At 30.8% G+C, this 17495-nt stretch overlaps 1 protein-coding gene across 1 annotated transcript; it reads right to left on the reverse strand.

The window, feature by feature from the left end:
- Positions 1-3461: 3461 nt before the first annotated feature.
- LOC134254216 (phosphatidylinositide phosphatase SAC2-like) lies at positions 3462-15011 on the reverse strand (the record flags this gene model as incomplete). Its single annotated transcript, XM_062736772.1, has 8 exons — positions 3462-3573; positions 9616-9683; positions 10463-10655; positions 11176-11373; positions 12748-12792; positions 13184-13312; positions 14243-14379; positions 14931-15011. Coding segments are annotated over 8 exons (963 nt in total), but the record flags the coding sequence as incomplete, so codon positions are not given.
- Positions 15012-17495: the final 2484 nt, after the last annotated feature.

A 17495-nucleotide genomic window follows, 5' to 3' on the forward strand; every position in this document is an offset into this window, starting at 1 on the left:
CCTTTTAATCATTAAAGACAAAATTGATTTTGTCCAAGAAAATACGGCTTGATTAGGTCTGAGGACAAATATTGTATTCAGCACAGGTATTACTTTATAAAAAAAAATCATGCATCAGTTATAATGAGTTTTCTTAACATGTTAATGAATGTCATAAAATAAATAAAACTATTAATTAAAGAAAGTATCCCACAACAAAATCATATTACTCTTTTCATTAACATGTGATGAAAAAACAAATTTTGTTGTGTTTTCTATGGATAAATTAGAGTTTATTTTTAAAATTCACTATACCCTCTGTCACACAACAAAATATATTACTCTTTTCATTAACATGTAATGAAAAAATACATTTTTTTGTGTTTGCTCCAGATAAATTAAAGTTTATTTAATTCCCAATACCCTGTGACACACAGACAAAGACTTATATTTATTGGAAATGTACAACTCTAGATTAAATGAAACATTACAGGTGTAACTGGTTGGTAAGGGATGCTTACTCCTTCATTGCACCTGATCCCCCTTTTTTAGAGGCCACTGTTTGCTCTGCTCCTGTTTTTTGAATTAATTTCAATTGAACTTGATAAATGTTTGTTACCTCAAAATTCCATTTTTCTAAACAAAGCACTTTCTTATTTGTAAAGAAAGAATTTGATATTTACATGTATTTAAAAGAAGTTGATGCTATTATTATTTATTCTTTCATATTTTACCTCCAATTATCTTTACTAAGGTTAAATTTCTTTTTACTTTAATTTTCATTTTAAATTTCATTCCTACATGTATGTAATTAAATTAAAGAAACTTTATTTTACTTTGTCTTGACAAAGTAAACCTTAAATATTATTAGAACTTGGCAAGTTAAGTTACGGGATTTTAATCTTGACTTGTAGAACTTAGTAAGTTAAGTAACGGGATTTAAATCTTGACTTGTAGAACTTTTCAATGTAAATTATGGGATTTTAATCTTGACTTGTAGAACTTTTCAATGTAAATTATGGGATTTTAATCTTGACTTGTAGAACTTTTCATTGTAAATTATGGGATTTTAATCTTGACTTGTAGAACTTTTCAATGTAAATTATGGGATTTTAATCTTGACTTGTAGAACTTTTCAATGTAAATTATGGGATTTTAATCTTGACTTGTAAAACTTAGCAAGTTAAGTTATGGGATTTTAATCTTGACTTGTAAAACTTAGCAAGTTAAGTTATGGGATTTTAATCTTGACTTGTAGAACTTAGCAAGGTAAGTTATGGGATTTTAATCTTGACTTGTAGAACTTAGCAAGGTAAGTTATGGGATTTTAATCTTGACTTGGAATGTAGAATTTTAAGTCTTTATTAACTGATAAAAGACAAGTATATCTTTATATCTTTGGTATTTTATTTCTCTGTTATTATCTTGGGTTACAGAAATGACAAAGATTACTAAATTAATAATTGATTTAAAGAATCATTATATTTAAAATCAATTTAAATTGTCTTATATAATTATAAAGGCTGAATTCTTAATGATATGTTTGTTTCTCTGTTGAGTACCAATTTACTTTGTTAGTAATTACAATGACATTAATTCATATTAATCTTACTTTAAGAAAAACAAGAGAAAAAACCATTTTGATTTCAATTTTCTTTTTTAATATTACAAATTTTAATTTTTATATTTTTTATAATAAAGTTTGTAACAATTTTCAATGATTCACTCATGAGATAATTATCATACACAGTGAAATGGTATAAAACTTGATATTTGTGTTCAAATACTGTTAAAACTTTTTGCAAATTTTGTTAAATTTTTATATTCAAATGCCTTTTTTTTTTTTTAGATAAAGTGCTTATGACTAGTTATTTATATAGATTTGAAGAAAAACTGTAACACTAAATTGTATGAACCATATATTTTTAAATGTTAGTTTGAGTAATGTTGAAAAGCTGCAAAAACTATAAAATTACATAAGAATTATTCCAATATTGCGCAGACCTTTTATAAAATACACCTTTGATCTTAGATTTATTACCTCTTAATCAGTTTTCCTAGCACAGCAGGGTCTGTTTCCTTGTCAATGTTTACAAGTAGCCATAGAGACTGACATTAATGTACCTATTTTATTTTTTTGGACATAATTTTAATGAATATGAAATGCAGATACAATATAAACCGTTATCAAAGGTAAAAAAGAATTTTCACAAGACAGGCCCACCTACAATAATTTTGAAACCCACCATGATTGAGTCACTAAAAGTTAATGTTTTTAAAATGTTGATGATTAAAAGGAGAACAATTGGATGCATCCACATTTCTGCTCTGTATCTAGGTTTTAAGGTTAACATGTTACCTTTTAAATGGCTTGACTGATATTTCAAGAGGCTTCTGTTTTAAATAATTCCCCTATTTTGTTGATTTGTATTGGTCATTGTGTTGGACAATTGCTTAAACAATCAATCTTCTACTCTGGTAAGACTTTACCATTCGCCTTTGTAATTCTCGTAACAGGCACACAAAAATATTTGATAGCGCAGACCTGAAAACAAATCCCCTATATCTCAAATCAGGTGTTCTCTGTAAGTTAAGCTATTGTGAATTTGATTTTTGCATTGGAAGGGAGGGATAATTTTCGCTGTTTTTTGAGATATGGAGAAACCCATCAATGTATGACCACCACGAAATATGAATATAAAATACATGGTTACTGTCTTGAAATATAAGCGATATTTGGGCGAGGGTAAGTGATAGACGAGCCCTCTTACGTTTTCGACCCTAGCCCAAATATCGCTTATAATTCAAGACAGTTATCATGTATTTTGTTTATCCTGCAACAAAATTTTACATTTGAGCGTCCATAACAAGCTAATTCCGACAGATTTAGGCACATCTCTGCAGTTGAAACTATGACGCCATCGCGTAAACATTGCAGTATACGTGATGTCACAATGCTTTTGGAACGTTGGAATACGTGCATGAGGCTCTATTAGGGCAGTGACCGTATAAAGCTTTGGTTTATTAGATTACCTTTATTAGGTCAATGCAAGGGGTAGTTGCAGGATAAAATTTAATATGCATTACTACTCAACAATTCTCCAACCACGAAATCACATCCACACAATCATATAAGCAATTTTTTTCTCAAACCTGGAAAATTTGGCCCCCACGAAAATATATAATATATAATTTTACAGTATCTGGCCTCCAGTAATCCAATACCTCTGACTGTCATATTCCTCCTTAAAGGTCTTTGCACTCAAAGACACCAACCCAGGTTCTTCCCTGGCAGGTCTTTTAACTGTCACTTCCAGAGTGCGATACAACATCAAATGTAATTGGAGGAGAGGAGAAAATTGACACCTCACTTGTCAGGTGCTCTACCAACTAAGCTACAAATGTATCTAAGGCCACTGGTGATTGAACCAGATTGACTGCCACATAATAATGTTTTATGTTTTAATAAATTGACCCCTTACCTTTTGTGAGCCGTGGAGGGGGTCTGTACTTGTACCCCGATTGACTCCAAAACACGGGGATGGATCCACGAATTTGGAGGAAGGATACAACATGGTGGGAAAACCTAATATTCTGTAAAAAACAAAATTGACAAATTGTAGCTACTTATGTAAGTCTACTTTTACAAGTCAATTTATTTCATTGAATAGAAAAGAAATCTGCAAAAGATCATTGCTGTTTCAGTCAATTTATCATAAAAAAAACAGTAAATATTGTAGTTGCATATTAGTATTACATCTGTCTTTAATATCAAGACTAAAATAGCAATTGGTCAAATTGAACATAAACACCTAATTATTTTTTTTGATATATGACACTACCTAGTGGGAAAAAAATCTTTAAAAATTGACAGTATTATAAAACCAGAAACTTAAAGAGGGAGCTAGTTGAGATAATAACTGATAATTTTTAAGTCTAGGGTATGATACCAACGTTATTAATTTAGGTACCCTAGATATGCAATGTAATAAAGGTTTCAGTACTTTGATTTTACCTCAGATTTCAATATATTTGTTTTCAAGTCAATTAGATAATGAAATATGCTAATTAGGCCAGTTATGAAAGTAAAAAGGCTAAAAACAAATTATTTTATTAGACTATTCCTCCAAAATTAGATTGTTTTTATAATTTTAACAAAATGGGTTAGATTTTTTTCCATTCTCTGACGTCAGCTTCTGTTATTTCAGGAGAATTACACCTATACATCACTTAATCGGGACAGTTATTTTTTTCTCACTTCAGAATTTCTACTGAGTTTTAGCAAGGAATTTTATTTCTGGTTTATTGTCTATAAAATAATGTACATTTACTTGGGCTTGAAATTAACATTAATAATTTATTATTTTGGGGAAATTACATGAATCTGCGACATATTTTATTAGAAAGGCAATAAGTAAATGACTTAATGAAAGAGCGATATATGGTAAGTGTCTCAATTGGCCCCTTAAAATGGATATCTTAATTTTACTTTATATATAGTTTTAATTTGTACAGCTATGTATGCGACCTTTATTGGTCATATTCATTTTGATCAAAATGCCATTATTTTAGAAATATGACATCATAAAAATCAAGTTTTGACGCCATTTTATCATATTTTGTATAAAACTGCTTATTTTCAAGCAGTTTTTCTTTCAGAAAGTATAAAGCGCAGCCTAGAACAAAATTTATATTTTTACCAAAGATGTATCTATTCAATACTAATTATTGACTGAAAAATCATGTATGTTCTACACTGCGCTCTATGTTTCCCATAGGAAAAAACATCAAGAAAAAGGCATATTTTTGGCTTTTTTGTTAGATAGCAAAAATAGCATTATTTCACGTGTCATTTACAGCTAGTGACTGCATATAAATGTGAAAAATACATTGGAAATATTTCTAATATAATCTCTTCTAAAAAATAAATATAAATAAAACATATCCGAGTGTGATTCTAAAATGTTGATTTTTAGGGGGCCAAAATTGGCTCTTATCATATATACTCCTTTAATAAAAAAAAATGCACTAAATTCAATCAATATTTTTTTGAAAGAAATTGAATAAAATCTTTACAAACAAAATTTCTTGGAAATAGCAGACAGGTCATGTTAAACAAATACATATTGATTAATTATGTTTAGCCTTTATTGATTAATTATGTTTAGCCTTTACACCTTCAGTCTTACTTCACACCTACTTTAGTTTTAAGGATAAGCAAGAAGTGTCATATTACATTCATCACTGCAATTCAAATCCTACATAGAATTAGTACATTGCCTATGGCTTAACCAATCCTTGCAAACACAGAAATGGAAAACAATCCACTATTATTTATTTTGTCCCTTTTTTAAAATAAATTGACAATTACACTCCAGTGACAACAAAAAAATTTAAATGAATATTTCTGGAGTTTGTCTGTTGATGAATTTGTTTATAGTGCAAGTTAATTTGCTATAACAGTATCAACAGGTGTTTTATAGTATAACAGAACAACAACAACCCCAATTATTATTATCAGGATCAAAGTAATAGGCTGACCCAACCCTAATTATTTCCATAAGAAGTTTAGATACTGAGTGTACATTCAATTGTCTATTGTTAGATAATATAAATAAAGTAAGTTTTTTTTATATTCATGTATATATATAACTGCTTTAAATATAATAACTGAAATAAAAATGAAATTAATTTTGAACATTATTGAAAAATAGATTGAAGGTTACTTAAGTTTAACATTTAACAAAGACAATTTTAGATTTAAAGAATAGTCAATAATTTTTTTTAATACTTTTATTTCATTTTTTAAATTCTTTACGAATTGGTTGACTATAAATGCATTTTAATTGAATTTTATTTTATCTCCTTTTTTGCTGGACCTTGCAATAAAAATAAAGATACCATATATAAGTAGAAATTTTAGAAATACACAAATTTAACTATTTGTCCTTAAAAACTATATTTTATTTCAAGCGAAATGCAATTTTAGTGATTTTTAAATGTTCACTTAAGAAGCTATAACAAATAAAACGCAATTAATTTTTAGCAATAATAAATTTTAGCGATCTCAGCACCCTCACTAATAATAATTTAATCCTCACTAAAAATTCTGCTTATACACTATGTTTGGTTGACAAAGTGTCATTCTGTTGGGTTGACAGTTTCATTCTGTTTAGTTAACAGAGAACCATTATGCTAAGTTACAAGAAAGCAATTATGTATGGTAAGCAGAGAGTTATTCTGTTTAGCTGACAAAGTGTTATTCTGTTTGGTTGACAAAGTGTTATTCTGTTTGGTTGACAGAGTGTCATTCTGTTTAGCTGACACAGTGTTTTTCTGGTTAGTTGACAGAGTGTTATTCTGTTTGGTTGATAGAGTGTTATTCTGTTTGGTTGATAGAGTGTTTTTCTGTTTTGTTGACAGAGTGTTTTTCTGTTTGGTTGACAGAGTGTTATTCTATTTGGTTGACAGAGTGTTATTCTATTTGGTTGACAGAGTGTCATTCTGTTTGGTTGACAGAGTGTCATTCTGTTTGGTTGATAGAGTGTCATTCTGTTTGGTTGACAGAGTGTTATTCTGTTTGGTTGACAGAGTGTTATTCTGTTTGGTTGATAGAGTGTTATTCTGTTTAGTTGACAGAGTGTTATTCTGTTTGGTTGACAGAGTGTCATTCTGTTTGGTTGATAGAGTGTCATTCTGTTTTGTTGACAGAGTGTCATTCTGTTTGGTTGATAGAGTGTCATTCTGTTTTGTTGACAGAGTGTTATTCTGTTTTGTTGACAGAGTGTCATTCTGTTTGGTTGACAGAGTGTCGTTCTGTTTGGTTGACAGAGTGTTATTCTGTTTAGTTGACAGAGTGTCATTCTGTTTGGTTGACAGAGTGTTGTTCTGTTTGGTTGACAGAGTGTTATTCTGTTTAGTTGACAGAGTGTTATTCTGTTTGGTTTATAGAGTGTTATTCTGTTTGGTTGACAGAGTGTTATTCTGTTTGGTTGACAGAGTGTTATTCTGTTTGGTTGACAGAGTGTTTTTCTGTTTAATTGACAGTGTTATTCTGTTTAGTTGACAGAGTGTTATTCTGTTTGGTTGACAGAGTGTCATTCTGTTTTGTTGACAGAGTGTCATTCTGTTTGGTTGACAGAGTGTCATTCTGTTTGGTTGACAGAGTGTCATTCTGTTTGCTTGATAGAGTGTCATTCTGTTTTGTTGACAGAGTGTTATTCTGTTTAGTTGACAGAGTGTTATTCTGTTTGGTTGACAGAGTGTTATTCTGTTTGGTTGACAGAGTGTTATTCTGTTTTGTTGATAGAGTGTCATTCTGTTTGGTTGATAGAGTGTCATTCTGTTTTATTGAAAGGGTGTCATTCTGTTTTGTTGACAGAGTGTCATTCTGTTTGGTTGATAGAGTGTTATTCTGTTTTGTTGACAGAGTGTTATTCTGTTTAGTTGATAGAGTGTTATTCTGTTTGGTTGACAGAGTGTCATTCTGTTTGGTTGATAGAGTGTTATTCTGTTTGGTTGATAGAGTGTCATTCTGTTTTATTGAAAGGGTGTCATTCTGTTTTGTTGAAAGGGTGTCATTCTGTTTTGTTGACAGGGTGTCATTCTGTTTGGTTGACAGAGTGTCGTTCTGTTTGGTTGACAGAGTGTTATTCTGTTTAGTTGACAGAGTGTCATTCTGTTTGGTTGACAGAGTGTTGTTCTGTTTGGTTGACAGAGTGTTGTTCTGTTTGGTTGACAGAGTGTTATTCTGTTTGGTTGACAGAGTGTTATTCTGTTTGGTTGACAGAGTGTTATTCTGTTTGGTTGACAGAGTGTTTTTCTGTTTAATTGACAGTGTTATTCTGTTTAGTTGACAGAGTGTTATTCTGTTTGGTTGACAGAGTGTCATTCTGTTTTGTTGACAGAGTGTTTTTCCATTAAGTAGCAGTGTTCTGTTTGGCTGCTTTATTCTGATTATTTAGCAGAGTCATTCTATTAAGTTCTTGAAAAGCTAACAGAGTGTCATTCTGTGTATCAAATCAGCAGTTTCATACTGACATTTTTTTTAAAAACTATAAATTGACCACAAAAGTGAGCAGTTGCTAAAAATCTGTAACACGGTCTAATTTATTTATTGACCTGTAACCTATCAAAATCAAGGGTCATGAAAAACTTGTTTCATCTGATTCACTCCTCTCTTATATAGCATTATGAAGTCTTTTTCTGTCTTATTTTTAGCTATAAATTTGAAGAAACTCCTAATTGAAGCAATCAACTTACAGGTCTATGATTTCAACAATAATTATTTATAGTACATTAATTGAGGTTTGATGTCTGCTTTTTAATTCTAGTCTGTATAAATCTACATCTTTCTTAGTAAAAGTTGCTCTCTTAAATTAATAATTACCGTATAAGTGGAAATTTTAGCGAGACGCAAATTTAGCAATTTGTCCTTAAAAACTGGTATTTTATTTTAAGCTAGATGTAATTTAAGCAATTTAAAAATGCTCACTTAAAAAACTTTTACAAATAAAATTAAATTAATTTTTAGCGATATTTAATTTTAGTGATTTCAGCACCCTCGCTAGTAATGCCAAAATTAAATCCTCACTAAAAATTCTGTTTTTATGGTATTTTAACTTTGACCCACTTAGTTACCCCATGGGGTTCAAAGTTTTATGCAAACCCTAAAAGCTACCTCAAACCTATACACATATTGTCGATTCAATTAGCTACAGATCTTTAGTGTTATGGTTTTATATATCTGTCTTTGACCATAACACTACAGATCCCGTAATGCAAAAGTCACAATATACAGCGCAATATTTTTTGCACACTTTTGGGGAGAATTTCTCCACTTTCTGGCACTGGTCAGTCAACTACCTTTCACTCCCTAATTCTAGATATATTTTGTAGCCAATATGTATATTTTATCCACCTCCCAACCCTTTATAATTATCTCTAAAGGCAATAAACTCTCTTGAAGTGAATTTTCAGCAATTTAACAAATAATTTTAATCAAGTGAGTTAATCACTTGTAGAGACGTCAATAAAGGGTTGGAAGCTGGATTAAATATACAGATTAGTCAAATATTGTGCCGTTAATGTAGTGTTATGGTCAAAGACAAATATATAAAACCATAACGCTACAGATCTGCAACTAAGATTTAATAAATTGTTGACATCATGAACTTTAAATTAATGGTTGCTAGAAGTAGTTTCATTTAGCTACATATTTATTTGTTGAGATTTGACCCAGGTGAGCTTTAGCACACATTAGCCTCTTGGTTTGAGTCCTAGTTTACAGACTCTGCCTTTGAATATCCTTCATCACCTTTTCTCAGAATGCTTTTAATAATAATCAATTTAAGCCAGCTAGAAATTAATTCAGTATGCTTAATTAGATTGAGGAAATAGTGTTAAACACAAAGGCAAATTTTTTTTTCTACTTCAGAGAAGATCTGGACTTAAGAAAGCAACTCAGTGAAGATGATTGTATTTGTAAATTACAAAATTAAAAATACATTTTTAAAAAAGAATTTTCTAGCCTACAGAGTCTGCTGATAGTAAATACTTTATGGGTTTGGATTTAAAACTTATAGTATAGTAAAATGATCTTGTCAATATTAGATTTTTAAAAAATTGGATAAAAACCTGTTCTGTCTCCACATAATTGGCACAGGCTCCTGTTTCATCCAACCCCCTCATCTTTGTTCTTGTACCTACAATAAATTCACATTACCTATAACTCTACACCAGATTTTTTTTATTTATCTTCGTGCATGCAAGTGTATAATAATCATGCTTCACATAGTGGCATAAGTGCTTTCGAAATATTTGGAAGGTTTTTAGAAAATTTCAAAAATCTGATTCAAGTGACTTCTGACTCTCGTCATACTTTCTGATGGGAAGTAACTCTTAAACTAAGACAGTGATTGACACTTATGTACATTTTATCAGAAAGATGATAATTATATAATTAAAACTTTAGAAACAGACCATGGGAAATTAAGTACAGAGGAATATGAAATTTTGAATCGCATGCTTGACAGTTATCACGATCGTACCTGTAATTGTCATCTTTTATATAAACCCGTTATTTAATTATGCAGTGAACATGTTGAAGTGCCCAAAATTATTTAAATAATTTAATGTACAGGATAATTATCTCTCAAAATATCGACCATCAGCTGATTGACTCTCTATTGTTACGCTTCACAGCACAGTCATCGATTAACAACAATGTTTGTTTTTAGCACAACCCGGCTTCCTCACGAGGCATGTGAGGTGCATAGCAGTCGTAGTATAAACACAATTAACTACCGGTACTCAAGTCATTAAAACGTAGGTGTCAGGACTGAAATGCAATAAAATTTAATCATGGCGGCTGCCAATTTTAACCATGGTGCAGCTCGTTTAACCATGGCGCACAGAAATTTAACCATGGCGGGCCGCCATGGTAAAACCCCTTGTGGAGAACCCTGAAATAAACCATACTGACCGGCCCTGTGTATGCTCCTCCTGGAGATAATTCCGAGTTGATATTCCAGCGGATCTAGATGTTTGGAGTTTCCGTAATCCGGACTAAGATCTAGAGAGGAAGTGGAGGACTGGGTAAAATCCAGGACACAGTTCTCCATCTGTACGTAGCCCTGGATTACTGGGACGATCCAATGGGTGTACAGCTTCTCTACCTGTCAGAAAGGAAATATTGTACAAGTAGGATTAAGTTTTATAGAGAGGACTCAAATTTGGTGTCACTGGGGAGTGTGCTGAGATTGCTAAAGTTTAATATTGCTAAAATGCAATGTTCTTTTGGTGGTAATAACTTCCTTTCTGGGCATTATAAAATCACTGTTGGTTCTAGGTAAAAAAATATATAGATCTACCAATTTATAAGGATAAATTGCTAAACTTTTCCCTTTGCAATAAATACACTAATTTGATTTAGGATACGAAATTGACAGTAGATATATCAGGCCATTTAAAATGTGAATTTCATAATTTTATATTGTTTTATATATCAGTACATCAGTACTAGTCACTGGATTTTCCTCTTCTTCTTTTTTTTAATGACAGAGTTTATCCTGCCTTTGAATCCTATTAATTTTTTTTAATCTTTTATCTGATAACATGGATGATTTTTAAAGATCTTCTCTTTCAGATATAACTTTACAGAAAATGTTGATATTTAACTTATCAACAATGACACACCTCTGGATCCCCCTCCACATTAATTAGATCACTGAGCATGTGTCTGTTCCAGAAAAACCTTGGATCCACCTGCTGCCACAGAGGGAGGTGTCTGTTTGACTGGTACTCCTTCCCATGCTGTCGCTGTAAACTAGTGGTCAGATCAAAGGTTTCACTGTAGTAGAAGGAATCAGAATCTGTGAACATCTTCAACAGCTCCTATTGAAAAAGAGACAGAAATTGATTAAAGTGTTCTTCAATATACATGAAATATTTTGTCATAATTTTTCACAAAGTCTGACTTAAGGTCAAGATCTAGTAAATGAAAGGTGCCTACAGATTTATCAAACTTGAGTAATAAATTCCTTTATTGATGCTTTACAACTTTAGCTTGGTCAAATAAGGTGTTTCAGGGCATAATTTGTAGATAAACAAGATGAAAAGCTGTATTTTAAACTGTCATTTTGAATGAAAAATTAAGAAAACCAGTCACGAATATGGGAGTTTTTCTCATATGCGACAAAGAAATTGTATCCAGATTGCCTACAGTCTCTCAGAAAACGATAATTAGTATGTTCATGGTCTCTTCTTGAAATCAATATCAAATTTAATATAGGTATCCGGTTTACTTTTCATATGATTTCAAATTGAATGTCATGAAAGTACCCTATTTTCTACATAATTCTGCTAAAGCCGTAAAGTACGGGAAAAAGAAAGTTGAAATTGATTATGACGTCATAATGGATCTAGCACCAAAAATGTAGTCTCAAGTTATTTACTAGATCTTGACCTTAAGTTAATACAAGTATTTTGTAATATGTCCTGTAAAATCACATATTTTTTGTGGGGTCACATTTTCGTGGTTTGAGGATAAAATATTTGGTTAATGGGGATTTGATTTCATGGATGAAGAATTGTTGAGTAGTAATATAATTATATATGTAAAAATTACATTTCTTGGTGAACATAACTTCGTGGGTCTCTTCATACCATGAAAACAATGAAAATTAAACCCCTAGCAAATTAATGATTTCACAGTATATTATAATTATACACCATGATACTTGAAAAAATTGTAAATATTTTTGGATTTCACAATATTCTGTGTAATATATCTTGAAATTATTCTACACTCAAAATGCCTGAGCTTAAACTACAGCACTATAAAGGAACTAGCAACATGTATTTCAAAGAGTAGCTATAGAAAAAAGTCAACAATCTATCTACATGACACCCTAGTACAGATCTTTGCTTGATTTTGGGCAACAGTCTTTGTCTTACCATTTTGGATTACTACCTGGTAGATACAGCAAGAGCAATAAGCCATCAAGTAAAAATCAAAATCTCCCAGCAATTTTACTTCATTAATTAAAAATGATTTATCAAAGCTACAACACAACAAGGAAAAATGATGAAGGATCTGTATGTTGTAGCTTTTGAAGTTCAGTTTCAAAATTTTACTCACAGAAAGGAAAACAGAGCTGATAACATACGATTAATAATTTACAGTGATGTGGATGCAATTTTTTTTTCAAAAGCTAACATAATTTAACTTAACGTCATCTATACCTCATCAACTAAATCTTATTTTACCTCTGTTATTCTCCTCACAAACTTTTCTTTTTCCTTGACATCTTTCTGAAATAGAAAACAATTTAATCTGAAGTATGATATATACAATTATTGACTTGATAAATATTTAACTAAAATGTGTAGCTAGAATTGTTTCCCTTGTATTGCAAGCAATAACCAAGTAAGATTTTCTAATGGACCTAATACATATTTAAAATACAATTTTTCATTCAGTCTTGGTATATCTTATAGTTTTTTTTCAAACATGAACAGTTAGCTTCAGACTTGATATATCTTGACAGATTTTAAAACACTGTCTGTGAAACAACATGGAACTATATCATGACTACACGTCTTAGGCTTTACTTTAGCTATACATATACTTGATTTAGTAGATCCCAGATATTTTTAATCTCTCTCTCTCTTTCTCTCTCTCTCTCTTTCTCTCTGGACCCACCTTCTTTGGTTTGACATTGTCTATTCCCGATTTTATAGACTTCCAGGCATTCTGTATCTGTTTCTGTTGTGCTGACGGCTGGGATATTGTTTTTGGTTTTCTTATTCCAAAATGATGCACACTGCACAGCTATGCAAAAAAATTAGAGATCACTTGTTAGCACATTAATGTGTTCCACTAAATGCATTCATGTACAATTGCTAATAATAAAATTGAATTTCCCTGATATAAAAACATTAACTTTTTAAAAAATATTTTTCAGCTTATTTGTAAATGTATACAGTGGAATCATTATATTTCATGATTGATTGAATAATGGATCCCTCCCCCCCCCCTCAAAAAAAAAAAGTGTGAACCCCTTATTTGTTCATTATATTGTTTCCTTTTAGTATTAAATTATTTATATTTACATTCAGAGTAATTTTCTTTATGAAATCTATTAGAAATTCACGACATTCAAATTTCTATAACACACGCGAAACCTTGTCACCACGCGTTAGAATACACAGTAGGAACTACATGCATTTTCAATACTCTAGGAACACCAAACTGTAAAATGTTTTGTTTCAATTTAATGAAAAACTATAACCCTGAAAAATTAACGTAATGTGCATTAAGAATAAATTTGCCACTTTTTTTCCTCGCAATGTTTGTTTGCGTTATTTAACTTTGCAACGTCATTTAACGGCATTTGACGTCACAAACGGCTCTTACATCTATTAAGCACGGCAGTTTTGAAGGGTACTAAATTCACATTTAAGATTAACGAAATAAGCAATTATGAAAAAGGAAGATTAGAGAATGTAAATATAAGCATTGAATTCATATTTTTGGATGTCTTCGGTCCCATAACACACCTGGCCATGCCTACAAATTATCATACTGCGCTCACACGCGGTATTCAATTTTTCGGCATGGCCAGGTGTGTTATAGGACCAAAGACATCTAAAAATATGAATTCAATGCTTAATTAACATTATACATAATGAACTTATTTTCAAGATTCTTTCATACTGTTTCTTCAGTAAAAAGATAAAAAAATATTATTTATAGACTAACATCTAAATCCAGCTCCTGAGGTTCTGCATCTGAGAGTGGAACGATCACGACCTTGTTCACTTTGTATATCTCCTGATCCTCCAGTACGCTCCCGACAGAAGTTCTCTGTTTTATTAGAATTAATCTCCAGTCATCCTCTGTAAAGCCAAAATGATAGAGTTACATGTTAATTATACAATGATAAATGTCATTTTGAATTACATTTCTATTATATTTATAAAAAAAAAATTCAATAAATAAACAAAATATTATACAGTCATGTACAATTTTGACTTATATTTACATCTTTTAATAGTATTACTTCAATCTAATAATATTAAACATTTAGACTTAAGAAATGACTCAGAAAGGTTTTCCTTTGTTTCTAGTACATGTACAAATTGAAAATAAATATCTTTGAAGTAAATGTTTGTGCCAGCATTTCATTCAGCCAAACCCTGTATCTTGAAAAAGGCAGGATTAATGGCTTATTCGAGTATCCAACTTACAAGTGTTTACTGTATTATTTGTACAAATGTACTAAACTCTCAAAATAATGAGCAAAAATCTTTTCTTTTTTAAATTTTCATAATTATATAATCATATTATGTTATTTTTAAAAGCTTTTTAATCCCTTCAAGAATATTGAATTATTTGTGATGACCACCAGCATAGGTTTTTTCAGATTATTTAGGGTTACCATGGTTACCTGGGTGAATCTTTATCTTCCCAATCAGTCCATAGACAAGTCCTATACAAACTGGATTCCACGCCAAACAAATATCATCACCTACAATACACATATAGTGTTTATATATAAACCATTTTATATGAAATTATATCATAAATTTTTAATTCATTTTTAGAAATTCAATGTTCACTTTTCATTATTTTTGTAAATAGTTTACATCTAGAAATAACTTACATCTTTAAAGGATAAGGAAATATTGCCAATTATTTATGTTAATAAATATATTGTCTGTTTCTCTGACAGAGATTATTTAGAAATTTGATAACCTCCATGCTTTAGAGAAATGCTCCAATGTTCTTTTTGTTAATTATCAATATTGCATATTATTAGACCCTAGCACAGGGGCTTGTGTAGAGAAAATAAATCAATTAAAAAAATAACACCTCGGAGAAAAAAGAAAACCCTTTTTTTTTCTTTGAGGTACTAATTTTTAAAAACTGATTTATTTTCCCTACACAAACCCCTGTGACCCTAGATTACATTTGTTTGATCTTGTTTCATCTGCCTATAATGAGGAGACAACAACAAAGCGTGTTTACAATGCCAAAAACATTCACAGTTATGAACAGAAATGGTTATTTCACAACTGGAAATTGTCTAAGCCCCTTCTTATAAATAGGTTGAAAAAAATCTCCTCGTAATTAAATACTATTCAAGTAATATATTTTTACAAAGCAAAATTTTTTACTTTGCAATTAACAGTCCAGTCCAATACGAAAAATCGTAATATTACAGAATATCGTAATATTATTCTTATATTACTATTTTTCGTAATATAGTTAAATTACGAAAACTCGTAATATAGCATGCTGTGAGAGACTATATTACGAGTTTTCGTAATGTAAGACAAATAAAGCATTGAAAAAAACTGAATGATGTTAAGGAAAGTATGACGTCAGAAATACATTATGCCCCAATGGTACCAGTATCACGTGGTCATTTTGGTCAGTGACGTCTATCGAAAAGTATGAAAATGCAAGAAGAAAGTAACAATAGTAATGGGTGAGTGAAAATTTTGTATTATTATTCTTATATAAGAATTTTCCCAGGGATGGGAACAATTTTCCATAAAACTTCAATGTATCCTAAAACTTGTCATAGTGTTCTATAATCCCCGAATTCCCTATATTTTTCCCGAAGTCTACCCTAAAAATCAGACCCTCATCTCCAACAACGAGATGTTACGGGATATAACTTGTACAACTTTTACTAGGCTCTGACTCTGCATGCACTTGGATCAAATGCATCAAAACAAAGAAAAAGCATGCATATCCACGATGATTTGATGAAACCAGAGACGTATAATCTCTCATGAAACATAACAACCAGGTTGTATCAGAAAAAAGGGAAGTAACTCTTAGAAGAGTTAGAAATTGCTTTTATTACGAATTGTAGTAATATTACGATTTTTCGTATTGGACTGGACTGATTAAGTTTTCTATGTGCCATGCAATTCATTTCATAAGCATTTGAAGTGAATATCATGAATATTGTTGTGTAAAGAATTATTATGTTAGCGATTATTTAGCATAGAAAAACAGAAAATTGTTTATGACAGAATGAAAACACATTGAACTGATATACTGTATAGTACATGTATGTATATCAGCAGAGATATGCTAGTACAGCAATACTGATACCCACTGGTCGTGTTAATTCCAGATTTATATGTGTAACAGGGTTTCGAAAGACGAACAACTCCTGTGGCTCAGGTTCTCATATATAATTTATTATAGATGTTGAATGCAATATAACAAGCAAAACAAGCCCTGAAAATATCAATAACAGATTATAAGTATTTAGAAAACAAATATATTGCGCTTATAATACATGAATATAGATACGATTTACTTTATAATAATAGATCATAAAAAATATTACATGTTATACCATGTTATACTGAGTACTCAATGAATACATGTAAAAAGAAAAGTAAGAGTTATGCCTCTTACATCAACGTATTGAAAATAAGAAAATGAATCGAACAGAACTATTACAGTAGAATGAATAGTTCACAAATCTATTTACAATAATATATACACACACAATTAATAGAAAATGATAGTAGGTATACCTGATTGTGGATCAGGGCTCAAAACAATGGGCCACCCGATAAATAATGGGTCTTGATATACTCTCCTATTAAACAATAATTACACTCTATATACACTGCTGCATTACTGATGTTTTATTCACATACTCAAAGAATTTATACTTTAAGCTTCAGGTAATAATGAAAAGTTGAACTCAGTATATCTTCATAAAATTACATTAAAAATCAAAGACGATGAATTATCGGAAAATATAGAATTAGATTAGATAAAAGAAATAGAAGTCAACTTACAGTCTCTGTCCTGAGGTCTCGTCTCAAAATTATCAATAGTACTGATGTATATATGTATGTCAATATGGTGACCAAAATATCGATGTAACTTTCTCAATAGTCTATCTCTGTCTAAAAGATCAAACAAAGAGATCGGCGGGAAAACGTCCCGAGCCAATCGCAAGCTTGGATATTCTGAC

This window comes from Saccostrea cucullata, unplaced genomic scaffold (genome assembly GCF_032062105.1).
Source record: "Saccostrea cucullata isolate Sc308-1 unplaced genomic scaffold, CSIRO_AGI_Scuc_v1 ctg13325, whole genome shotgun sequence".
Lineage (NCBI taxonomy): Eukaryota > Metazoa > Mollusca > Bivalvia > Ostreida > Ostreidae > Saccostrea > Saccostrea cuccullata.